Raw genomic sequence first — 27,134 nt, forward strand, 5'->3', positions numbered from 1 at the left:
TGCTAACAGAAAAGTAAAAGTGAGAACTTGTAAAGAGTTTTGCTTTGTTTACTAAATCACTCAAACAATAAAAAAAATACTATGTGTTTTATTTCATCCTATATATGATGTACTACAACTATAAATAAAATCTGGAGATAATACAGCGAGAAGATACTACAGAGTGAACAGTCTGCTTTTTAATCTGCTGTGGCTAATATATGGGTTTCAACTTCTGATGTTCCATAAACCAAGTGATCTCCTGAGCTAGTTGTTTGTGTCCTAACTTTATTCGTAAAAACATTGATCAGCAGAACAAAGTCAAGAACCCACAAACATGCTGTAAGAACAGTAAAGCTAGCCTATAACACCACGCGGGTTACATATATATAATTTTTTGTAGATGCGCTATACTTTTATTATTTGAAAAGTAAACAATATTTTGTGACCGATATTTTATATGTAGATTGATTTCTCCTCTTTAAACAGTTTCTCAAGCACCTGGAGACCTGGATGCGAAGCTTTATATCTCACTAGAGAATTATCCAGCAGTAGTGAGTAGTTCAGCAGAAGTGGCAGCATATGAGGAAGAAGAAAAAGATATTGAAATTGGTGATCTTCGTGTAAAATCAGTTCCTGACATGAAGTCAGCCAAGTCAGCCTGTGATGTGAGTACAACAGCATTCAGGAGCATTTTACACAAAACTCCCATTTATTATTTAAAAAGTGACCAATATTTTATATGTAGATTGATTTCTCCTCGCTAAACAGTTTCTCAAGCACCTTTTCTCAGCACCACTGCAGCACTTAGTTCAATTTATGATTTGCTGTCTGTCTGTACCAAAGAAATAAAAATAAACTACCTGTACCATATTGAGTTGCATAGCATCATATGTTTTCCATTGCATCATAATGAATGATTTTATATATATATATATATATATATATATATATATATATATATATATATATATATATATATATATATATATATACTGTTGTTTTGCTGATTTTTCCGGTCTCTCGCAGATAGCACGATAGACCAATTGTTTGAAATAAAAACATTTATTCATAAAAATATAATTATTAGTTATAAAGTTAAGTAAAATATTAAAAATTAAGTTGATAGGATATTTAGTAAGATCTGCTGCTACATGTTTTTCTGGAACATAATAGGAAGAATGCCAAAATGGAAAGCTGTTTTGTTTGACATCATTCTCATATTATGCTTTCTTCTTTTAAGGACCAGTCCTTTGGTCTGGAAAAAACTCACTATCCTTTATTTATTTATTAATTTATTTATTTATTTGGCACAAGTGCGGCATTGTCAACTTTTGCTGTAACTGAGGGTATTGGTGAGTTAATAATGGTTTCTAATGGCTTAACATTAAATGGGAGTTTTGTGTAAAATGCTCCTGAATGCTGTTATACTCCCATCACAGGAGCAATATTGTCTGATTGCATTAGCTCTGGTTCTCATAGCTGCTGAGCTTGTGCTGGACCTTTTTGATGATGATGATCTGGAGGATGGAGATCTTGTTCGATCTACTGAAGAGAGCTGGCAGATTGCCAGATGTGCTCCTGTTCCACAGTTAGCTGTTGCTTCATTGTGAGTTGCTCCTTATCTTCAGTCATAAGAAGAATGCTCTTGGCACGATCATGCCATACAGTCATGTTCATCATGATCATGTTCATACACGATCATGTTCATACAGTAACCATGTTAGCCTAGCCCACTCATGTGTTGACTTTTTACTATTCTGCCCTCACATGACTGCTCCAGAAGTAAACATTTTGGAATAAAGTCCCAGGGTGTAACTTTTTAATTGGTTATTATTTTTCATAAAAAAAAAAAAAAAAAAAAATATATATATATATATATATATATATATATATATATATATATATATATATAGCAAACTATAAATAAAATAAGATCTGTGCATGTTCTCAATGCAACTGCAGCAGTCAGAATGGATTGGCAGCGCTTAGAAGAGTGCTATGGAGCACCTGAAGTGATTGGAAATGCACTTCTCAAGAAAATTGAGAATTTTTCAAAAAAAAAATAAAATAAAAAAAAAAAAAAATATATATATATATAGGGGTTAACCCAATATTGAAGACATTGACCACAAGCCTCCAGGACAAATGGATAGTCCAGGGTCCAAATACAAGGAGGATTATAAGGTGGCATTCCCACAATTAGCTTTTTTAACCATAGTTCCTGAGAGGTCAAGCGAAAACAAGGAATATGAACACTAGCTTCTCATTCTCCATCTCTGAAAATCAAGCTTTAAGAGCTAAACCTAGCAAATCCAGCAGATAGACATCTGTAACTGTACATCAAACAGAGGTGTCATCTCGAACATTAGACCGGCAGTCCAAACAGTCATAGAAACTAACTGAAAGTCCAGATCGGAACAGTCCATTGCAAACCTCATCCTCTTAAAAAGTGTGGGACTTTTAGAGGTAGCTCACTAGAGCAGTGCAAATCACTTCAAAATCATATCTTCTTCAGATGCAGCGACTCTACTAAACATATTGCAAGGAATTCAAGGCACTATTCAAATGCTCTGAATATACCAGTCAAAGACATATTGCTGCTCCGTATTCCAGATAAGCCTGCCAAGTAGAAAGAGCAAGCTGGGGAGCAGACTGAAATTCACCCACCTTGAGATATGTGGTGAGTTTGGCCATGTAAGATCATGTTCTAAGATTTGTCTGGTGACAGTTTATCCTGCTGGCAAAAGACAGTCAGGCTGTATGCCGTTTTAGAAGTAACAGATCTTTAGCCAGGACAGGTTTTTAAAAAACTTTTCGAGAACAAACCCAGTTTGCCCCATAAACTATTAAAACGTGTTAGGGCAAATAAGATTTCTGGACAGAAAGCCATTAATGTTTAATTATATAATGTAAACATGGTGTACCCGTACAAACTTTTATATAACGTTTTATGGCTACATGGCTACCCTTAAAATGTTCTAGATGGCTTAAGTAAAACCTTTTTAGACAAGGCAATTTATTCAGAAAATTTGTATTGGAATATCACCATCTCTTATAAACCTATAGCCTCAAATTCTTATTTATATACTCTTAAACTCTTCATATTCCAGTCCAACTCTCCAATGCTTACTCATACTTTCCAGAACAAAAACATTTACAGTAAGCCATGACAATTTCCTTTGAAAATCTGAAAGATAAAGATAAAAATTATTTTATATTATATTATATTAAGATTTTATTTATTATGTTATTGCCATGGCATATGTAGAGAATAGACACACAGACCACTGATCCAGGGGGGTATGAGCAGTCCGCTGGATGATCCTGACACCACTACATTTTGATTGACTTTCTAGTGGAAAAAAATATAAGGCATGTCAGAAGTCTTGCAACAAAATGACTTACTCTTGTAATCAGTCTTGTAAGATTAAAATAAAAATCACAGCCACTTAAATCACTGTATAGGCCGGATTAGCATCTATCACTGCTCATTTATCAGTGCTAAAATTGTTTATTGTGTCTCCTTCAAGAGATGCAATCAACTGCACATTAGCAAAACCTAGGAAAGAGTATTATATTGAGGACCTTTAGATCATCAGGAATTGACAATTTCTCCTTTTTTTGAGTGGCACCACACATCAACAACAATGGACATAGCATTAATAGTAGAACTGTTAGCGTTGCTAGTTGTTAAAATGTCAGAACCGAAGCAAATCCATTTTATGCTTTTAACATCGACTAATTTGAATATGAACTAGTTTCACCTCGTACAACCTGTGCGGTTATTACTGGAGAGCAGAACAGATGTCCTCCTGCAGGTGATAAAGGACAAATGAAGCCTCATTAAAATACTGGGTAAGGAAAAAAAAACCTGCATAAGAGTAACAGTTATAGTTCTATGGCAGGGAAAGTGCGATTATTTTATATGATGAATAGTGTTTTTTAATGCATACCATAGATTATTGGTTATGAATGATATAAAACCTTGACAATATGAATATATATTAGATGTCATAATAATAATAATATTAATAATCTTCCTAATCATCATCATCGTATTAATAGTAGAAGTAGTTATACAACTTTATAACCGCATTAGCTGTGTAAATCTGCTTTGAAACAATGTTCATACTAGTTCTATACAAGTAAAAATGAATTGAATTGAATACAAAACGAGTTGGACATTTTGTTCTTGTAAATGGCAAGTTAAAGAACAAGATAATGATGTTAGGAGGGAAAAAAAAAAACGTTGCTGTTCAAGGCGACAAATGTGAACTTTTAATATTATGCGCTTAGATATTACTTTATGGGGAGTCTTACTACATGTTGTGTTAAGAATGAAATTAATTAGCCGGTTAGTTACACTAATGACTACTGTGAACTTTACACTCCAACTTAAGCACGAGTACAAAAGAACAAGTTTGCGTATCTCCAGAGTTTTACCATTTTTCCTTAATTGCCTTATTATTCGCTTAATTAAAAATGAACTTTCTTCCAGATAGACTTTCCTCGAGCACCTAATGCCTGAAAAGCAATTAGTGTTAAGCGAAAGTTGAAGGTCCAAACTACCAACACTCGTTTGTATATATGAAGTATTTTTGTTGTGTTATGCTGAATGCATGCATGTATTTCACTACACAACAATTTGGGGTGTGTGTGTGTGTGCACATGTGTGTGTGGGGGGGTTGGTTTCCATGGCAACAGGCTTCCTGCAGAAAAGGTCAACGTTGGAGGCAGACAGGGAAAAGGCACAAGAGGATTATTGGGGATTTAACGTGGAATCAAATCATTTCCATTCTCTATTATAGGTGTTTCTGTCCTATCTGAATGATAACAAAGCGAGAGAAACAATGGCTATAACTTGCGCAATTACGCTGCTCATGAAAAATGGCCCCCGTCTCCGCTATTTTATTATAATCGTTATTATTTCTCCGACTGCCTTTGAGGTGGAATTGAAAAGACGAGAGTGGTGGACGTTTCGTCTTTGTGTGCAGTCCTGATACGCATGAGTTTGTCCCCTCAATCACTCTCTCTCTCTCTCTCTCTCTCTCTCTCTCTCTCTCTCTCTCTCTCTTTCCATCTCTCTTTCACTCTCCTTATGCCTTCCCCTCCTTCGCTCTCTCTCTCTCTCTCTCTCTCTCTCTCTCTCTCTCTCTCTCTCTCTCTCTCTTTAATTAAGTCAGCCTCACTGGCATGGCTGCCAAAGATAATTGGAGTGGGTTTTGGATGCCATTTACTCGAAATGTCGCCTTTTCTCTCATCCCCCCCCGTCTCTAAAAGTCTTGTCTTTTCTCTGTCACATTTCCTCATTTCCCACCATCACTTTTCTGCTCATTTAGAAGGAAAGGATTAACCTGAAGCTACAGGTCTCTCGCTTGCTCATCACAGAAGTGCATGCAGGCACACACTTAGACAATGTTTATTAGCTGCTTTGTAAGTTCTCCAGTTGTCTTTCACAACTTTTTAGAATGTTACCAAAATGTTATTTTTATGCATTGTGCAGCCCGTCTAGATAGCTGAGCTGAATCTGGGGCACAGATGGGGAGCTAGGCCCTGATGCATGATGTATCTTCCTGATCGGTTCAGATTGTGATACTGTGCGAGATTGTGATGGACATGCATACATAAGCTTAATATTTTAAGTTTTTTCATTTGCCAAGAGAAAGAAAAAGTAGTGTGCCCATTTTGTGTGCTCAGTTTATCCAAATGGGTTACTTTGAAAATGATTGAGGTTTACTATATTCGAGCAAATCACAAGTCATTGTAAATAGTTTCTGATTACTTAAATATAGTGAACTTAAAATTACTTGTGGATCAATGTAATATTGTGAAAGCATAATTGAAACTGGTGAGTTAGTATTTATTATGTAATTTCTTTGTGTTTTAAACATTAAACAATGGCTACTAGTCTAGTCGCTGTCACGTAAGGCAATTAATGCACAATTGCAGAAGTGAATGCAAATCCTCAGGCAAACTCGGAAACGTAAAAGGTTGTGCGATTAGCAAACAATAACAAGGTAAAACTGTGGGGAAAAAATTGAAACAAGATCAGAAAACAGGGAAAACATGAACCATGAACATAACCGGCTTCGAATAGTTACTGGAACAGGATGAGCTACTTTGCAAAAAAACTAAATAGAGAAACGGTGCTCTTTAGTTGTCACATGTACTGAGGGGTAAGGGCCTTGCTCAGGGGCCCTAAGACTGGCAGCCTGGTGATGCTGTGGCTTAAACCCAGGGCTTGAACCCGGGGCTTGAACTCGGGGCTAACACCTTTCCATACAAAATCTTTGTGCAATTGTAATTGTACAATTATTTATTTTGTCTTTGTCTGTCTGTACATCCTTAATTTATGTCTGGCTGTTTAGAATTGTAGTTGAGACAGGGTCGGAGACATGATTAAAACAAACACAAGAGGTAGGTGACAAAAACAAAGACACGTGGCTCCATCAACCCTGAAGTGAATGCTAGTGCTGTGAGTGGGGATGTGCTACATGCTGCCACAAATAGAGTGGGATTATACTTTTGCTCCATTTCAAGTTACTTCTTAATTTCATCTGAAGACTTTCTTGACACAAAACGCTGATACTGGAGACTCCTTTCTATAAACTTGAAATAAATATCTCGCTCACAAATGCTTTACTAGATTGATGATTATGTGTTTCACATGGTTGAAAATCGAGAAAAATAAATGAATAACATCTGGCCTATGTGATTGTCAAGAACACAAACTTTTTTTTCTTGTCTATCTTCCACAACTAAATAAAAGCTGAAAAAAATTAAATCCAGCCTTAAATGTTAGGTTAGATTAAAAATTAATAAATACATTTGAAAAAAATCTCAAAATAAAAAAAATATATGTATTACGATAAATTATAGACTAAATGGTGTTCCTGATTAACAAAGGTTTTGTAATGAGAAATCTATATATACCTTATATCTAAACTGATATATCCTTGATAGCCAAAAGTATGTGGACTATTGACCATAACTCCCATATGTGAGCCTTATCCAAGTTGTTGCACCAGTAGTGTAGGATGGATTTCTATGCTGTACATTACCCTTTCACTTAAACGAAGAAAGCTAAAGGTATCCCAGCATGTTCTGGTGCATATAATGAGTTCCAGGAAGATATGGCCAGCATAGAGCTCTGATCTCAATTCCCCGAACACCTTTGGGATGAATCGGAATGTAGACTGCACCCCAGTGGAGGGCCAAACGTTAGTATTTGACCTCACCATTTCCCACAGCCACATTAAAGAACCAAGAACCAAGAATGATGACTAACTGATGCATAACTAACTAATATGTATTTAGTCAAAGAACTTGGGCTTACCATTATTTGATGGCTTAAAATTTAAATAATCATAAATATATAACAAAAACTATCTTCATATAAAGATATTGTTAGGCAAATAACCAGGTTAATAAACATAGTGATAAAAACACTTGCCATGCCTTAATATCTTGAAAGATCTGACTAGCTAATTACGAATTGCGGTAGATGATATATCATTTTAATGCTTATTGCATGTCTAACATTGTGGGTTTCATTTAATTGTACTTCCCCAATGATGTCAGTACATTATTTTTATGTTTTTGTTTAATGCTAAAGCTTAATAAAACTAGAAATTTCTTAGATATGCCTGTAAGCTAGCAACCAGACAGTCATACGGTTTGCAGAAACAGGTCAGCCTCCTATTGCTTTGTCTCAATTTCCTCCCTGATGAGTCAGTCATGCATTTGGAAGCTGCTGCTGTTCATGTTCTGTTTACAAGTCAAATGTGCTGCTCTTGATAAGTCTACAGAGAATTTCTATCCATTTCTTCTCACAGGGAAAGTCTGGTCAGCGGAGTCCCTGGCTAGATTTAAGCGACGGGTGAAGACCTTCCTCTTCCTGAAACACTTAAACTAACACTTTCCAAGTAAAAAAAAAAATCAAAAAATAAACCAACAGAGTTGTAGGCTGATTTATCTTTAGTTGTAGTCTAGCATACCAGTGCAGATTTATTCATTAATAGAGACTAACTTTTTGCAGAGAAGCACTTTTTATACGTTGCTCTGGACAAGAGGGTCTGCTAAATGCCACACATGCAAATGGTTGTGTCCTAGCTAAAATTACCCCAAACTGCAAGTTCAGTGTGGCCATGTAACAATTCATTTCTAGATTTTAAAAACAAAAATAGATGAGTTTTGATACAGCAAAAACAAAGTGCTAACCAATGTATTATCTATAAAGTATTAATGTATTTCAAATTTCAAATGTCAATTATAAATAAACTATATACACAAAAGTTTTTGTGGAAGGTGCTACTATGTGCTTTTTGAACATTCCATTCCACATTTGATACCAATTTGCTCTTATAATACCCTCCACTCTTCTGTGAGGAAGTTTTATTAGCTTTTTGAGTGTGCTTTTGGAGACCTGTGCTCATTCAGCCACAAGGGTGTTGGTACAGTCAGGTATTGATGTAGGGCAAAGAGACCTGGGGTGCAGTCAGCGTTACAGTTCATACCAAAAGTGTTTAGTAGGGTTGAGGGCAGGGCTCAAAAGCAGGCCATTCAAGATTGTCATACAGGAACCAGTTTGGCTCTAGAAGTTTAAGTGAAGGGAAAATTGAATGCTACCATAAAGCATCCTATATATTTGTGTGCATCCAACTTTGTTGTACCAGTATGGGTAAAGCCACATATGGTTAAAAAAGTCAGGCGACCCAATCCTTCTGTACACATATTGTACAATGTATAGTAAATAGTGTATAGTAATAGGGGTGGAATTATTTAGATTACTAAAATATAATTTTGCCCTAATAATACTTCAGTATGCTATTTATCACTTGAATGGGTTTCGATTAGCATTTAATCATTTTAGTTTAGCAAGTTTACTAGTGTACAAAAAATAATATTACATCCATTTGTGCTGTGACCTTTCTTTCAAATATCTGCTGTGACCTTTCCATTCAATACAGTGCAGCGAATGCTACAGCTAGGCATGAACTCTATCTGGTAGATTGAAGTAAGTTAGCTTGATTTCTTTGTGAATTCCTGGTTAGACTATCGTTTATACCAGTAGCTAGCATAAACAGTCTTAACAGCACATCAAATTGTATCTAACAGGAAATGTTGTTTAATTTAATGATATTTAAATTTTTAATCATTTTTAGCATATTATGTAGCATTAGTCATACACGTGACCAGCAGGTTGATTGGTGATCCTTTCAAATAAAAAACTTTCACTCCAAATTAAAACATGTATTAGACACAGAAGACCGACTCAATCTTTACTCTCTGGATGTTTATTTGCACAATAGAAACATTTTTAGAGTAGCATTAAAAAAAAACAGAAGAATAATGCAACATCTTAATGCTTTAATCAGCTCGCTATCAGAAATAGAGACTGCAGCTTATGTACTTAGAAGAGGTGTAGGGAAGATGGAAAGATTAGTAAGGAGCTGGCCCAGCCAGACAGTATGCCACCTCTGACGCTGATGTGTTCTGAGATCGTAATAAGCTTGTAATTAAATACAAATATTTTACTCATTAGCCATAATTTTACATACAAATATTTATTTGTTTTTTTCTGGGCTTACTGTTTGCAAATCCTGCTAAAAAAATCCTGCTTGCTTTGACAAAAGTTGTCATCTTTGCCAACTTGAAAGTTATTTTCTAACTTCTTTAATGCATACATTTCTAACTGTTGTGGTATTTCCTTAAAAGAATAATATAGCATTAGTAGCAGCAAAATCAGAAAAGGTTATATCCTGGCAATGAAGGGCTACCATTTTGACTAGCTTGGTCTGTGTTGTGGCAGATGGTAGCTGAGCTGAGTTCTCAGCAGGGAATTACTATGCAGTTGCAGCAATGATGAAGTTTTGGAGTATACTGTGTGTAGTAGTATTTGACTTCAGTCGTCAGGAGTAGTTGAGTGACCATATGTGTGTCTGTATAAAGGTCTGAGCGATACTGAGAGGAAGGAAAGCTTGTGTGTATAAGTGTGGGTGTGTTTGTGTGTGCGCGTGTATGTTGGTTCTGTTCTGGGAGTTAGCAAACGAGGCCCCTATCAATCACCCCGAGCTGCTGAAAGTTAGTGTGTGCAGCCAGGCCACCCAGCCAGGCCGCTTCAGCATAGGGATCTGATATCCCTTAGGCCTAATTGACTCCAGATGGCCCAGACAGAGCACTGTGCTGGACATGCCCTCTCTATACACACACTGAGAGAGAGAGAAAGAGAGAGAGAGATACAGAGAAAGAAAGACAGAAAGAGGAGAGGAAAGTCCAAATAGAATGTCTGACTATTTTTGTTAGAAGTGTTTGAAACTCCACAACCTTCAAAACAGCATTAGTGAATGTTTTTGTCATGTCTGTAAAACATTTTATTGATCTGTAAAGGAATTGACACTTGTTTTAGAAAGGAGATGCAACTTTAGGTGGATAATTAGGTATTTGTGTACACATTGGTATGTTTCGTTTGCTTGAAAGTCTTCAGTCAGATATGTATTACAGCAGTACTCTGAGTTTAAAAGAAGTCAGCTCATCCGTGAAGTTCCACTAGCAAATATTTACAAAGTAAGAAAATCATTTAAAACACACACACACACACACACACACACACACACACACAACCACACATGCCGTAAAATTCGATCTGTGAAATATGAATCACAACTCTGTAGATGGAAAGGATTCCTCATTTTCAGCAAAATAAATATTCAGCAACGGTTTTAATCATTAAATTGGGCCGGGTGTTATTTAAAACATTAAAGATACCCCGAGGAATGTGTCTTTCTGCCCGAGGTCCACATGGAAGCTCTCAGGGTAATTTTAGATGTGAGGGAGCTAGTTGGCCAGACACAGTTGTTGATGCACCTGCAGGTTGGAGACTTGGCCCCGAGCCGAGGATGGACAGCGGGGCTTTCCATTCAAAACAGCCTCTCCAATTCCCAGTCCATATTCACACTTCCTTTCTCTGAGTCTCTCTCTTCCACCACCACACTCCCTCCCCTTCTTCTTTATTTTCTCATTCTCTGGAATCTCTCCTCCGTTTCCTCTTTTTTCTGTCTATCTCCATTGCGCCATCTTTCCTTTTCCCCAGTGCATGCTTCCTTCTCTCCCTGTGGCATTGCACAGGAAATTTAATATTGGATTGTTTGGAGTTTTCAAGGATTCCTTTCACTGAAGCTTCGGGCTGTGCACAAAGACAAACATCAGCTGCAGGGGCCAAGAGCAGCAAACACAGTCTCATTATCTTGCCATGCTCATTTTTGCCTCTATGTTGGACTCTTTCTCTAATTGTTTGTTCCTCTTTTCCAGGTGATACCATTCTTCCTTAACTTGTTTTTTTGCAAGCAGTCGCACATGTTCAACACTTTTTATAGAATTTTGAGGGAAGCTCAAAAACCTCAATTTTGACATATTTTATATATATATATATATATATATATATATATATATATATATATATATATATATATATATATACTGTATATAGTCGTAATGTTTACAATGACAGTCAAGTCAATATCAAATATTATAATAGAAAGTTGTGCCTTGTATAATCATTATACTTAATAAAAAGCCTCTATATTTTTTACACTTGAATTTTTACCACACAGAAAACTAATCTAAGATTCAATAAATCCAATACTTCTCCATCACACTGGTGATCACCATATATGTTATGTAACCTTTAATTCTGGTCCACAAATCTAATTGGAAAACGAGTACCGATTGTAATATAACAGCACTTGTACATTTCACTGTTTGTACCACTCCACTTGTCTTTGTTTACTACATTATATAATTCTAGCAATAGTATGTTACCCTGTATTTCTGTCAAGTCAGTCTGTCCAGTCATCAATCCCACTATGGCTTGTTCTGGAACTTTTTTTTTATATGGAATGAGATTTTATTAAATATTTAACCACAATGTGTCAAAAACCACTTGATATTCATGTATTTTTCATAGAACTGTTGTCTAAACGCTATATCATGGTTACAATCATGCTGTTGTAATGACTGATGCCGTGCTGATATTCAATACAAAAGCACTCTCGCTTGTAGGATATTACTTAATTATTCTATTTTTTTTTTTTTTCTATTAAAGCACACAGACAGTAGATAATGAACTCCTACATGGCATGAAAATTGTGGGTGGGAAGTGTACCATGGAGTGGGTAAATCTTTCTGCCTTGACTAATTAAGCATTCAAATTCTGCGTACAAGTTCACTTCTTGTATGTAACGTAAATGGAACATAAACGCATAATCTTAGCGTTCTTCGCCCCTTTTCTTGTCTAGTCAAATTATAATAGAGCAGCTAAAATGGAAAATAAGAGGTCATGTCAGTGCTCATTGACTTTTCAGGAAACTGAAAATGATGATGCATGTGAGCATGTAGGACCTGAAGGTTTTCACTGATCTGTAATTAACATGTTTGTCTTGTAATATCGGCAGAATATCTGACAGTTCACGCGGATCAATACATGTTGGTTAAAGTCTATCTGAGAAGGCCATCGTATGTGTAAAATGATCCACAATGGATTTGATTATAGCCCCTCTAATGTCCCACATTAGCAAGTTTTACATGCAGCCTAATAAGCTTTTAATGACGGGAAGACATTCATGCATATACACAAGTGTAAACCATCTGATGTAGAATCCATATGTGAAATGCTTTGTCTGATTAAACAAGGTGTCCAATCAAAATAAATCCAAGGATAGCAATGGAAACTGTGTATTCGAAGACTTTCACAACTTTTTATACCGCATATACATTTGCAGATACAATTCAACTAAAAGTGACACTAAAAACAGTTCCTTTTAACCCATGTTGAAAATAATCCTGCTTACATTTCGATTTCACAACCCCAACGATCCCTGTGTCCACAGTCCTCAGATTACTGTCTCTTTGTAGTTTTGTATCAGTGTGTTTCCTCTGGGTTCTCCCAGTTTCCTCCCACTTCTTCAAAACATGCCAGGAGGTAAATTTGGCTATGCTAAATTGACCCAGGGAGTGAATAAGTGTATGAATGTGTGTGTGTGTGTGTGTGTGTGTGTGTGTGTGTGTGTGCGTGTGTGTGTGTGTGTGTGTGTGTGTGTGTGTGTATGTGTGCTTGTGTCAAAGGTGTATTCCCATTGTTCTGGATCCATTTTAACCCTGACCTGGTCAGTTCAAGATCTAAATGAGATTAGGATACATGACCGATTGGGATAGGAATGCTTATTCTTACTATTTTGTAATAATAATAATAAAATAATATATATTTTGCTGATATTCATTTTAGTTAAATCTTGTTAAAACATGGTGAACAACATTGTGGTTGTAATGCATGTACGTTTGACTTTTAGTAGTGTTTCGAGCAAAAATAAAATATTTATTTTGGTAAAGTATTGCAATTGGTCATTGTTTTTACATAAACTGTAATGTTTTTATTTTCCATCTAGATTCCTTTTCCTCTTAGGACTAACCTGGTGCCTTAGAGCTCGTCTCACCAACTATAACACCTTAAACTGCCTCACGGCAATGCTTATTGACACGAGTATTTTTGCCTGTCTTTCTGAATTTTCATCGCTCTCTCTTGAACCCTGTTATACACATAAGGTTCTATAAGGCATCTATAGTGCTTACCGCTTTCCCACATGTGCTCCATGGTTATTATCTGATCCTCTTGGCTGGTCCATGTGTAAACGCCTGATGTGGCGTTTTCGACATGTTCACTTCTAAAACCGAACACTAAACTCTTTATTATGAGTCTGCTGACAATCAGAGCGCTCAAAGTCTCTGTGTGATAATCTCTCTTCTCATTAGCCCCCTATTGCTTCTCTCTTTTTCTCTCTCGTGCAGTGTCTCTCTCCATCTCCATTTAAACAAACACATATACTTATAGATGCACACAAAGTTTTCAAGGGAGGAATGGGACAGTAATGCTTTGCATGAAAAGCACCCGTTCCGTAATCCTACTGGCACTACTGTGCCCTGCTGCCAAGCCCATGCTGCACGCATCTCATGTATTTTTCTCTCACTCTGTCCCTACCTACCTGTCCCACTTTCTTGTACCAGCCCTGATTGTCTTACCTCCTCACGCCCACAACCCCCACTCCTCTCTTTCTGCGGTTCAGACCCATGGTTTTCCGAAAGCAGACCTTCGGATATGGCCCATTTCCCAGCAAAGGCGCCATATTCCATTAACATCCAAGCAGTGGAAATTGATTGATGGCAAATTAAGTGGGTAGAAAATCTGTCGGAAAAGAGCTTCTGTTTCCATCAGTCAGTGAGTCACTAACCAAAAGCCATCTTCGGTGGCATGATGAGTTGGAGCGGGTTTACATTTTGACGTTTTCGGTATTGTGCTTGGTTTAACACAAACCACTTCTGTTGTCACCATTTAATGGTTGTCGAGCCAAAAATCTGGCTAAGTGACATGGAGCTGGCATGCTGGTGCTAAGATTAGGAGGTATCCATTAAAGAAAAAAAAAAAAAGACCATGCCGATTAAGGCAGAGATAAAGCAACTGCCGTCCCCATACCGTATCTCGGCTCGACATGAGAGCACTGGGGAATGATTTGACAGCAAAACTCTTGAAGATTACCCTCCCTCTATGCGAGCTCTGGAGCTCCAATTTCAGCGGCATTCCAGCCCTCAATATTCCGATTTTTATCAGCTCAGAGAGGAAATGTGAGCGCTGTGTGTGTCAACCTTGGGACGCGCCACTCTCTAACTCGGAGACCCACACACATACTGCGCCACAGGACTGACATGGCAGGACAGACATAAAAGGCATTGTGTTTTAGGGAACAGCGAGTATTTAATAAGTATGTAACCTTGGCTTATTCGGCATTTTTGTGTTTAAGCAATTAAAATGAGCTCCTGTGAGGAGTGAAGCCATGTATTTGTTTACTTATTTTATTATACAGCCTTGTTTGATGTTGGATACTCCTAATTGTTGTCAGACCTCAAATATCATGTCCTTTACCAGCTTTAATACCAAAGTATTATATCCTCATATCTCAAAGTATTAAAGTAGTAATCTTCATGTCTATATATCATCTGTATATCCTAGATTATCCTTTAACACACACATGCACACACACTTACTGTATTTTTGTACAGTTGTACATACATTATACATATCAAATTTTATATACCACATTCTCTACACATATTGTTCCTTATGCACATTCTGCACTAATATACCTTTGTTCATATATGTTTATATATTTACTTAGCAGCTCATGCATATATTTCATTATATATTACATGCTGTACATGTACAGTATCTATCTATCTATCTATCTATCTATCTATCTATCTATCTATCTATCTATCTATCTATCTATCTATCTATCTATCTATCTATCTATCTAATGAATATTAAATACAGTGCAATCATTTTGCTATTCACACAAATACACATTTGTATACTTACATGTAAGCTGCCAGACAAATCAAATGTATAGACTACATCACATTTGAACTTTATTTGTGTCAGGCATTTTTATCTGCCTAATACACTGTTTAGTTTGAAGCATTTCTTTCCAACTGATTCATACAGTATGTCTGAGAGTGTTGCAGCTCACAGTGTTCCAGCTATTCCGCTGGATCCTAAAAATTGTTCCAGAAGGAAACTAGTGAATGAGAATAGAATCCGTGAATGAGGAAGAACCCCAACAATGGCAGCCGATGGGTCCTGAATGTTTCTGTGTGCCTCTTTCCTTCTAGCAGGGTGCCAGGAAAGCTGTTTAAAAATAAACCAGAGGATATCCTCAATGCTCCCGTTGCCTCATCAACAGCATTAAAAAAAAAGCTTGGATGAAACGACTTTATTGAACGCACCTCATTAATTTGCTCTATCCATTTGTACAATACACATTGTATGCTTTAAAGTTTTTACAAGAGAAATCTAATAGTAAACATGCAAATTCGTCTCTTTTTTTTTTTTACTTTCATCCTCGCAATGCTTGTGCATTCTATTGAGGAAATGCTAATTATAATAAAAGCTTTTAGCTATGCTAATGAGGTCATTTGCATGCGATCCATCAGGCTGGAGGGAATTACAGAATTTCACTACACGCAAAGTTTCGAAGGCACCCATTTTCGACGAAGACTTTAATCTAATTTTAAAAAGCAGGCCGCAGCACAATCATTTCCAGATCCGCTACATCCAAACAATCATTAGCATAAACACAAAGGAAACAGAAATTGGAGATAGATTGGATGGATCGTGCCACGATCTGCTCCGTGCTGTCTGGGTAGTTTACACCCGTGCATTGAACTTTTTGGAATGTCTTTTGAGTTGCAGATCAGTGATGCTAGCAACTGTTTAGAAACAAGAAATATTTCATTTATAACTAATAGCTTGGTTTTTTTTATGTTTCCGGCATGGCACGAGTGGCTGCATGCATCCATTATGCACATCTGTTTGGTGTATTTATGCTTTTTATGCTGTGTGCGGATTTTTTTATGAGTACAGCAAATTTAATCCCTTACCTGCAACTCATACAGGTTAATGAGCAGTGCTGTGATTGTGTGTGTGTGTGTGTGTGTGTGTGTGTGTGTGTGTGTGGCCTGAGGTCTGCGAGGCTTTTCTCTTCCCTCCTTTTTCTTTTTCCTCTTTTTCCTCCCAACAATTCTCTCTTTTTTTCCGTTCCTGACTCAGCCCCCCTACGTCGCACCGTGCGCTCTACAAATGGGCCCACACTCTGGCCTCTAATGGAGCAGATACATTCAGACTGGCTGCTTTATTTATGCACTTTAGAGAATCCCTGATTCGAGACATTAAGATTCATGATATTTGGGCGTTTGCGACACACTCACTGTTTTAATATTATTCATTGCGTTCCCCCCGCAGGATCTGCAGCTGGCCGACTTCTGAGCAGGTTACGCTAAAGGAGAGCCGGAAAAATAGCAATCGGACACACTTCTGGCTTAGCGGGCGCACGCCTTAAAGCTATGATCCTTGTATTTATCAGATTGTGTCTACTGCTCAGCTTCGAGGCAGATGATGAGTGAAGTATTTTTGTTGTTGTTGTAGTTGTCGTTATTAAACGTTGCAAACATTCGGCCGTTGTATAAGCCCGTGAGTATGTTCAGAACACATTGATCTCTGTTGTTGCTATAATCTGTCCATCTGTGCTCAAGTACACAGATATAAAGCTCTTGACAGATGTGAAATTTGGCGCAGTGACAGAGAGACGGACTGCGCATGATAAACAGGCTCTATAAACACTAAAACCACTTCCTCCTGCACTCCAGGATTCCTGTGTAGCGAACTTCCCAAACTTACTTAAGATAAGTGTTTGCCTTTCATGCCTCAATAAATATGATAATATGAACAAGAGGGAGTGGGACCGAGATTATCATTCTTCCTGATACAGATGGATTCGGGTTTCTGCTGCTCTTCCTTTTTTGCTAGAGGGAGCCCAAAGGCCCAGAGGAATTGAATATCTCTGCTAATCTAAGACCTAGCGTCCTCATATCCACAGATTTATGTTTATTTGGATACAAATCCTTAATTGGCACCACAGGAGTTTGCTTCTTACTCTGAGCAAGGTCCTGATTTTCCTGTATGCATATGATCCTTGTTATCCTTCGAGATAATCAGTCCTCTTTATGCTGTTTGTTTCACATTCAGTCGAAAAAATATTTGCCAGTGTTAAGCAGTATATAATCTTTTTTTATATTCAGTATAGATTGAAGAGACAGGACAAGATGTTCAGCTAAACCCCAGTAGTCATGGTCGTTTTTTTTAATTACGGTTTAATTAAGAAGCTGGGGGAAAAAAAGAGCGAGCGGCAGACTGATACACACAGCCAGACATTGGTTCATTACTTTTGTCGATAGCTGCTCTTCCCAAGTCGCTCATCTGAATGATCTTCAGTGATCAGACAGGGCTAATGATTGGCGCCGAAGGGTCAGGTGGCGCTACGTTATTGACCGGCAGCCATACAGTTTGGCTGGTCACTCTCCTTAAAGCATCTCATTCGGACACTTTTAGCAAGTCATCCCTATAAATGTCTCACCATGCCTCTTACCATGTAACAAATTCCACAATCCTTATCCTAATGAGTATCTTAGTGAAAGATAACTAAATTAGGGTTAATCACATTAAACTTTTAATTTATTTTGGGGTATATCCTATAAATGATGGGAAGGTGGTAGCTCAGTGGTTAAGGCATTGGATCTGAAGGTTATGAGTACAAATCCCAGGAACCAAACAAGCTGCCATTCCAGGGGTCCTAAGCAAGGCCCTCAACCCCTTAGCTGCTCAGTTGTGTGAATGAGATAAATGTAAATCACTTTGGATAAGGGCATCCACAAAACATGGCATCAATGTAAAAGTAAATCAAACAGAATCGAATTAAAGCAAAATGATTCAAACTGACAATCTAGAATCTAATCTAATTAAATCGATTGTTCTCAAATTGAATCCGTATCAAATCCTACCGATTATATTTCACCAGAACTAAATAAAAAAAAAATAGTAAAATACGAAAACAATAATCAAATCTCATTAAACTAAATTAGAGGGTTGTTCTCGATTGTGACTTTACAGGACCGTTGAACCGTGTAGCGTGAACAAATCATCCGAACATAGCTTCATACACAAGAAACTACGTTCAATGAGCTGTTACAGAACAGGGGGGAGTCATAAACATGAAGCAAGTGAGTCAGCCAGTTTTCCAGCGCTTTTAATGCCATTCACAACACTCTGATTAGGCACCCAATTTCCTCCCTTTGCTCCACATTCATGAGCTTTTGATGTTCCTCCATGCATAATTCTGCATTCTTTTTTCTTTATTTCCTCTTTTTTCACACACTGTTCTCTGGCAAAATGAACAGCGAGTGGATTTATGTAGCATGCATAAAGTGATCTAGAGGTTGTCCTGCAGCAATATTTCGTGCTTCCCTGCAGTATTGTGTTCTCACAATGTACTCGTGTATTTGATATAGTGGCTTGCGGTGCCTCTGTGTGTGTATGGTGGTTTACAGGGAAGAGTCTCATGTGTACAGGGTTCTCACTGGACACATGTCTGTTTAGTCATGTCCCATGTCATAAGGGTAATAGCAGGGGTGAGTGATAGCTGCAGTGTGTCAGAGGAGAGGGTTGAGATGCTCTTATCGGTCAGTAAACTGAGATCAATAATGTGTGTGTCATGTCCAGGAGAGCTGTGACACATTTCGAAAAGGGCTGCACAGCTTAATCAGGGCACACCCTTTACTCCGAGGGGGAATATTTTGGACCCAGGAGATCTCCTAACTCATTATTAAGTGCATGTGTATTTATGTGTGTGTGTGTGTGTGTGTGTGTGTGTGTGGGTGTGTGTGTGTGTGTGTGAAAACACTGGTGGCTGTGTATTTTTACAGAGCTGCGGTGTTAGGTAGTGCGTTACCTCAAGGGAGTGAGACTTGAGAGGCCTCCTAAAGTACGGCGCAATAATTGGAATAGCTTTATCTTTAGTCTCATCAATTAATGTGCAATTTTCCATTTAATTACCAACTCGCTCCCAAAATTTGCAATTAAAATGAGGAGAGATAACAGTGAAGATGCCTTTTGGCTGATAACACTTGGAATGAGAACACAGGCTTAGTGTGTAATCAGTATACAAATCACACATACACACAACATCCTCAATTTGTATGATTTGGATGAGGTTCATAAAATATGCAACGCTGAGCCAGAATCTAATTTGGGCTGGAAGATTCCACAAAGTCCTACATAAAACAGTTCGAGTACATACAGATAGTGATTGTCCCAACTGTGTGTGTGTGTGTGTGTGTGTGTGTGAGAGAGAGAGAGAGAGAGAGAGAGAGAGAGAGTATGAGAAAGACATCCATAAATAGCTAAAAGTTTGCATTGGATCGCTCTGTGCTTTTCCATGCATGGCGACCAGGATGAGAACGACTGAAAGGCAGAAGGGAAGTAAGACTGCAAGAGAGAGAGAGAGAAAGGGATGGTCTTAATGCTGTTTCACTGTTGTTTAAGGAGAGACAGATTTGTCTGGCAGATTTGCTGTGACTCACAGGTCTGCTTTCTTCAACATTTCCACTCCCTAGTGCACAACTTTTTTTTTTTTTTAAGATATGAATTATCTGGATCATGTACTTGCTCTGTTCTTTGACAGTAATTGAAGAGACAGACAGCCAAAGGCAGTTCCTGAGCTACAGAGTGCCAGTAAACCTGTCTCATGGGAGGGCCTTGCAAAAGCAAAACTGTATATAGGTCATAATTTATAGCTAACTGTATTGTCTTTTAAAGTAATTACAGATACCACGCACGGTAAAGAAGGTTGTGCTTTTCTATTTCATCTCATTTGTCAACTTTCCCACCGTCATCTTTCTGACAACAAGGTAAATAAACTCCAAATAATAATCCCCACTGCAACCATTCAGAAACACAAGAACATAGAGGAATATAAAGCTTTCAGTCTTTTATATATATCCTTGACTCTTCCAAGCCGCCTGTATAGGTGATCCTGTGAGTCTTGGGTCTTATTTAGCATAAACCACAAACCAACATGGCATTGCTTTTTTTAGATGTGGAAATTGCGCGCTCTAATTTATCTTGCGCACACAATTAGTCTCACAGTCCCACAAGGCCGTGTTTAGGCGCTGCATCACAAACCAAGTAGACTTTAAAACTAGGATCCAAGTAGACTTTAAAACTAGGGGAACTCATTTTCCACGAGTAGGAAGTTATTGGTTTAGTAAATGCACAAGGCCCATGCATGGAAGGTGCAAACGTTTATAGCTCTGGATGTGGTTATAGGCCGTGTGTTTATTTGTACAACCCTGAACTCTATTTGATGACTGAACATTGACAGTTCCTGTTATACGGAAAAATCAATATGGTACATATATAGAGGTCTTTAAACGGAGTGGTCCATGTAATGTTTACATGACAAATTAACATAAATATATACAATTACACATCCATAAAAGAGATGTTTGTGGGATTTCTGATTTAAGGACATGTAGAATTGGGTTAAGTAGTATGCAGGTAAAAACGTTACCCTATTTAAAGAAATATGAGCGTATTTACTAATTGCAGGTTGTTCAGAAGACAAAAAAGACCAAAGTCAGAAGACTTTATATTTATATATATTTATAATTCATACCTACCTTATTTATAAAAACAATGTGATACATATTGATTTTGTGTGGAACAAGTCTTTCATACCAGTTCATTTTAGCTCATGATTTCATTTAAATTCAGAGCCACTTTGATTACGTATTGCTTCATTCATAACACGCATAATAAAATTGACAGCTTTATGCTAATATCAATACTACTTTAACATCAGGAAACTTGTTCTCCTGCTCACAAGAGTGTGCATGTATAGATACAGATTGAGGGCATACAGTATGAAGTGCTGCGAAAGTCTCTGAATGGGTGTATCATGTAGGGGGCAGGGGGTTCATATGGGGCACCGTGGGCCCAATTATCTACAACAGGGATGTTGCAGCAATGCACCATCCCCTGAGCCTGTCCTGCCACACCCTGCAGCAAATACTCCAACGACAACACAGCTAATGAGCTCCTGATTGGTTTGTTGCTGCTATGTTTACCTGCAGAAAACACGCACTTTATTTAAGCTTTAAAATAGACCGCCTATTTTTCTTTCTGGATTAGCATGGTCACAGAAGAAATATACGAGGCTCTGATTGTTTTTAAAAGTTTAAAGACTTTGCATTGTGTGTATTTTAGTAGTATCAATCAAAACCTTTTGCAGTAAAAACCCTATAACTGTAAACAACATTCTACAGACTCACTCAATACGCTTATTTCATTATTATTTCTAGATATTTATTAGACTCATATAGCTTTCTATGAGTAAATCGTCCTTGAAAATTCTATTCGCAAGCCAATAGCTATAAGGATGTAATAATAAACACGACTTACAGTGTAGTTGTGTGTATATTTGTGTGCGTTGTGATTTTCACAATGATTTCACCACCCACACACCCACCCCCCTAGCTATGATCAACAGACTCATGGTGATCCCCAGACCCCACTTTGAGAGCCACTGATCTAAAGAGAATAACTTAATGCCAGCCAGTTGGCTTGTAATTAAACTCTGAAAAACAAAATATATGGACTCCAGGGCAGTGAGCTTTTCTCCTTTTTTGCAGCTGGAATAAAATCAGTGCCTCAGTCAATGCAGATAATATCCAAGATTAGGCTCATTATTTAGTGTGCAATAATATTATGGCTATTTATTGAACTCACAGAGCCGTTTATTCTGGAATATTCCAATCACAAAACATAAGACCTTATTTTGTGTGTAGGAATATATAGAAAGGGTAGATAGATAGATAGATAGATAGATAGATAGATAGATAGATAGATAGATAGATAGATAGATAGATAGATAGATAGATAGATAGATAGATAGATAGACAGGCAGGCAGGCAGGCAGGCAGAAGGGTGGATGAATAGATAGATAGATAGATAGATAGATAGATAGATAGATAGATAGATAGACAGACAGACAGACAGACAGACAGACAGACAGACAGACAGACAGACAGATAGGTGGATTAAGAGAGTAGGAGAGAGCAAGAGCTTTAAAAACACAGCTCTTTTATAAGTACAGCAGCACCTGGTGGTGACTCCTGAATACTTGGTTCATTGGACATGCTTCAGATAACTGACTTTATGCTTCACTGACTTTGAAATCCAGTTTCAGGTCCAGTAGTTTGCTAGCAGTTATTTGACCTTTTGTTGGAATGAAAACACTCACTTATTATTGTTTGTTGAGGTGATACTGATCTGGTCTTGATTTGTCTCTTGCAGGGTCTCCATGTGAAGCTTTCCCATGATGCAACATGTGCCTCCAGCACCAGCACTGACAATGATGGCCACACAGAGCGTCCCTCCACCATCCTATCAAGAGAGTCAACAGGTCAGTCATTAAAAAATAAAAATGATAAAAAATGTAATAATAATAATGTGAACATGAAAACAGCACTTGGTTTCTGGTGAATGGGGGGCTAATATGTATGCATGATAAATTCTAATGTATCCGGTGTTGCTGTTTTGTTCAGTTATCAATCGCAAACAATAAGTACCACCGGCAGGTTTTACTGTTAGCAAATAATTAATATTTTCCTGTTCACAATTTTCTCGCTATGTTCAAAATAATTTTGAGCACAAAAATATACAATATAGACCTGCTGACCTCCAACACTGCAGCCAAAGAACCATGTAATGCAGCAGATATACGAGATGATGAGCACAGTGGTATGAATTGAGGATGGCAGTATGAAAATAAGCATGAAATGTCCAGAAGCTGATATAAGCAGCGTGTATAGATGATGAGGTGAAAGAGCTAAGCAGACTAAAGGACTTCTGTGCCACTGATCACTTTAGCTGCAGAATTAGGTTTCCCCATAGTGCCATTAAACAATGTGCACTTTTTCTATGAAAAAAAGATTAAACCAAGAACTTACAAATCATTATATAAATCTTTTGCACAAATGAAGTACATATGTAGAATATAAATACTGACACAAAAGTAATTTGTTTTTTATTTTTCCCATTATGTTGATAATCCGCTTATATACGTTACTTGAAAATGTTTGTTGCAACAAACATACATGACATGATTGATTTTTTTTTTATATTATCATAAATATATAATGTATATTATTTTTTAATCATTTTTATCATTTTTATTACTTTATGTTTATTTTTATTTATAATAATAAAAAAAAGAAATGTGCAACTGGACGCATCTGTCACCAAAACAAATTCCTTGTAAGCGCAAACCTACTTGGCAATAAATTCTGATATGATACTAATTTTACTTAAATTGGCAATATTAAGCTGCAATGTCAATTCTTAATACATATATCACAACATAACTTTGATAACACACCAACAACAGCCTGAAAGTTGGCATAGGAGTTATACTGTAGGACTTTAAGATCAAAAGGGTCTTTATGAATTAGTTTAATTAAAACTTTTGTAGGCACATTTTAGAAAGAAATTAAGGAATTATAATAATTTCTTTTAATTAAAGGAATAAAATCATGCAGGTCTGAGAGCATTGACCTTATTTAAAGTGTTACCAAAAAAAATATTTTACATTTGGGAATACAATTTGAGAGTTAGTCATGCTTTCCTGGTTGGAGAGATGGCATACGTTACTCATTGTCAGGGTGACATTAGCCGAACATCTTCATCATGTGCCAGTCAAACAGTATATGCAGAAGAGGGCAGTTGGTGCTTTGCTTTAAGTACGTTCAAAGTAAAATATGAGCAGCAGTTTGAAAAGACACAGTGGCTCTCTTGGATGAGCACATGCCAATCCTGGTTGTGTGCTGTTGTGTGATTGGTCAGGGTCTAGTTTGTGTGTGGAAACTGGCAAATGACCCAATTGGGAGAAACGTCAGCATTAAAATACACCAGGGAAACTGATCTACTCCCAGTTGACTCAGGTCATTCTCACGTAGGCTATTTACCAGGCCAAGCTCATTTCAAAGCTATAACACTTTTTGTTAGACACAAATGAGAAGAAATTCAATCCTCCGTTTCGCTACATCACGTGTGTGTCAATCCCAAGTCCGGGAGGGCCACAGCCCTGCACTAATGAGTGCTTCTCTATTCAAACACACCGAATGCTGGCCCTGGGTAATTAGCTGATGAGCTGAATTGAGTGTGTTAAATGAGGTAGAATGCTAGACTCTGTACAGCTGTGGCCCTCCAGATCGAAGAACTCGCATCATCTCCAGGTAAAGAGCCCATCGCAGGGATGACCTTTCCTATATCAGGTCATCACCTACATCGATTCTAGCATGTGTAAAGAAAGAAAACTTCCTCACCGCATAACACCGCCCCCCCCCCCTGCTCCTCTACCCTGTCTAACTAGTGCATCCCTACACCCCGAGGATTAGTGCTGGGGGAGATTGAAATGCAGCACTCTGATGGAGACATGCAAATGAGAGCTAGTTAAGTGTGAAGAAGCTAATTTATTTCCCATTTGAGGCTAGGATTAAGACTTCCAGCACCCAGGAAACCCCTCCCGTTCCGTTTCCATCAATCCACCCACCCACCAAAAGCCCATAAAAAAAAACCAGGAAGCACGCAAGAGGGAGAGCAGGAGGGGGGTGTGGGGGGGGGTTGCATTCAGAACCTCATCGGGAGAGAGAGCAAGAGAAAGAGGGCAGGAAGGAAGTGAATGGAGTGAGTGGAGGACAAGAGCATCGTAAACAAGCAAAGTTACTCCCGATAAACAGATGTCTTTCTACATTCGACAAAAGGTTTGACAACAGCCAAGTTCGGTACTGCAGATTTATGTGATGACTAAGACAAGGAAAAGTCTTTTTTAATGCAAAGTTTGACCTACATTAAAATTTAGGGGTCGAGTGGTGAAAATTACCTGCTATGATTTAATTAGACCATATGCCGCTGTCAACGATGTTATATTGTCCATACGGGACACAGCGGCAGAAACATTAGCTCTCTGAATAAGTGTGCACATTGAGAAACATTTTATTCTAGTTTATGCCTTGAGCTTTTCAGAGAGAGAGAGAGAGAGAGAGAGAAAGAAAAGACAGAACATCTGTTTTCTTCCTTTCTTCTTAGAAATAATGACAAACCATATTACTATGCCCATATTCCCTTTTGTACTGGATAAAAAGTCTTAATCCATTTGAAATAATCCACATTGATGCAAAAACTAATCTAATAAAAAGACAGCAACTGGCAGTGATCTAGTAAGAGCATGTGCAGTATTTATGCAATATTTAGAGCAAAGAGGGGAAATAAGCACATAGTTTGTTTTGTTATGAGTGTGGAAATGTAGGACTAGTTGCTGCCATGTTTAGAGTTGTTGTGTCTTTGACCTTAGATGACCGGCACTGCACAACAGAACTCCAAGGCCCAGCAGGTCCACATCTCGGCGTCGTCAGGCGCAGGGGCCGCCCCGCTCAGCGTGACCCTTGACCCCCAAGCACAGCTGGAATCAGACAAACGGGCTGTTTACAGGTAAGTTCAAACTCTTGGTGGTAATAGAAAGCTTAAATACAATGTGCGATGAAAGCAGTTCTGCAGAACGTATATGTATATTCATTTTTCATTATTTATTTAATTTTCTTTTATTCAAAGTTGCTTAGTAAAGTTTAAAGCAGCAGTGAGCGTTTTTGCAGAACAATATGTTTTGCAAGTATGAGGGCATTCAAGACAAACCGGTGATTTTACATGTATGGAAATGTATGCTAGAGTGGTGGTACTACACACAGTAGTAGCAAGTAAGTGGCTAGTGTGTCCTATTATTGATAGGGGGCGTACATGTCACGGGCCAGTTCAGAGACCATTATACAGGATGGCAGATCTTTATATGCTGAATCTTTCCAGGCATTAGTTAAACTATAATACTATAATGGAATAAGTGTATAAATGTAGCATGTTTGCATTTTGTTAGTAACAAAATAGCATGGGGAAGTGGTAGCTCAGTGGTTATGGTGTTGCACTTCTGAGCAGACGAGCCTGAGTTTGAATCCCACCACCACTAAGATTCCACAGCTGGGCCCTTGAGAAAGGCTCTTAAAACTCAAATGTTCAGTTCTATAAATGAGATATTTGTAAGTTGCTCTGGATAAGGGTGTTGGCGAAAAACATGTAAATGAGATACAATCTGTTAATTAACTTTATGCAATGTAGGTCTACCTCTTGAAAACCACAGTAAATTAAACACTATGTATATACATTGACTGTTTTAAAGCAAATGCTCGTATATAAAGCTTAGTGATTTATTTTCACTGCCCATTCTGGGTTGATCGGACACTTGCTGAACTCAAGTGTAATCAGACCCTCTCGACTTTCTGACTAGTCCGATGTTTTGCAATGTATTACATGTCACATGTTCCTATGTAGACACATAGTTCTTTTTCTCAATCAAAATAAAATGTAAACAGAAGACTTAAATAAAGAAACCAGCACCTTTAAAACAACTGCAGCTTTTACACTTCTAAATATGAGCTTGATTTAAAAAAAGTTGTGAAAAATGTCAAATGCAATTAAAAACAGAGTTCATATCTTAATCATAAACCCATATTTTTTTCACAATAGAACATAGAAATCATATTAAATGTAATCTTTCGTACTGTTTAAAAACTAAATTTTAATAATTCAATTTTATTTTCAATTTAAT

The 27,134-nt window shown here is 37.6% G+C and overlaps 1 protein-coding gene and 1 long non-coding RNA gene across 2 annotated transcripts in view; one reads left to right on the forward strand and one right to left on the reverse strand.

The window, feature by feature from the left end:
* The window catches only part of LOC124393876 (homeobox protein PKNOX2-like), a 79,607-nt gene that overhangs the window by 25,269 nt on the left and 27,204 nt on the right, over nt 1-27,134 (forward strand). Inside the window, exons 2-3 of the mRNA XM_046861920.1 lie at nt 22,775-22,883; nt 25,833-25,969. Of these exons, the coding sequence (XP_046717876.1) occupies nt 22,797-22,883; nt 25,833-25,969 (224 nt within the window). The 5' untranslated portion in view covers nt 22,775-22,796. The remainder of the gene's footprint in view (nt 1-22,774; nt 22,884-25,832; nt 25,970-27,134) is intronic.
* On the reverse strand, nt 3,278-4,575 carry LOC124393877. Its single transcript, XR_006927399.1, has 3 exons — nt 4,426-4,575; nt 3,747-3,794; nt 3,278-3,334 (listed from the first exon to the last, which is right to left on the reverse strand). It is a non-coding gene; the product is annotated as an uncharacterized LOC124393877 (long non-coding RNA).

The sequence above is a fragment of the Silurus meridionalis genome, chromosome 11, assembly GCF_014805685.1.
Source record: "Silurus meridionalis isolate SWU-2019-XX chromosome 11, ASM1480568v1, whole genome shotgun sequence".
NCBI classification, from domain to species: domain Eukaryota; kingdom Metazoa; phylum Chordata; class Actinopteri; order Siluriformes; family Siluridae; genus Silurus; species Silurus meridionalis.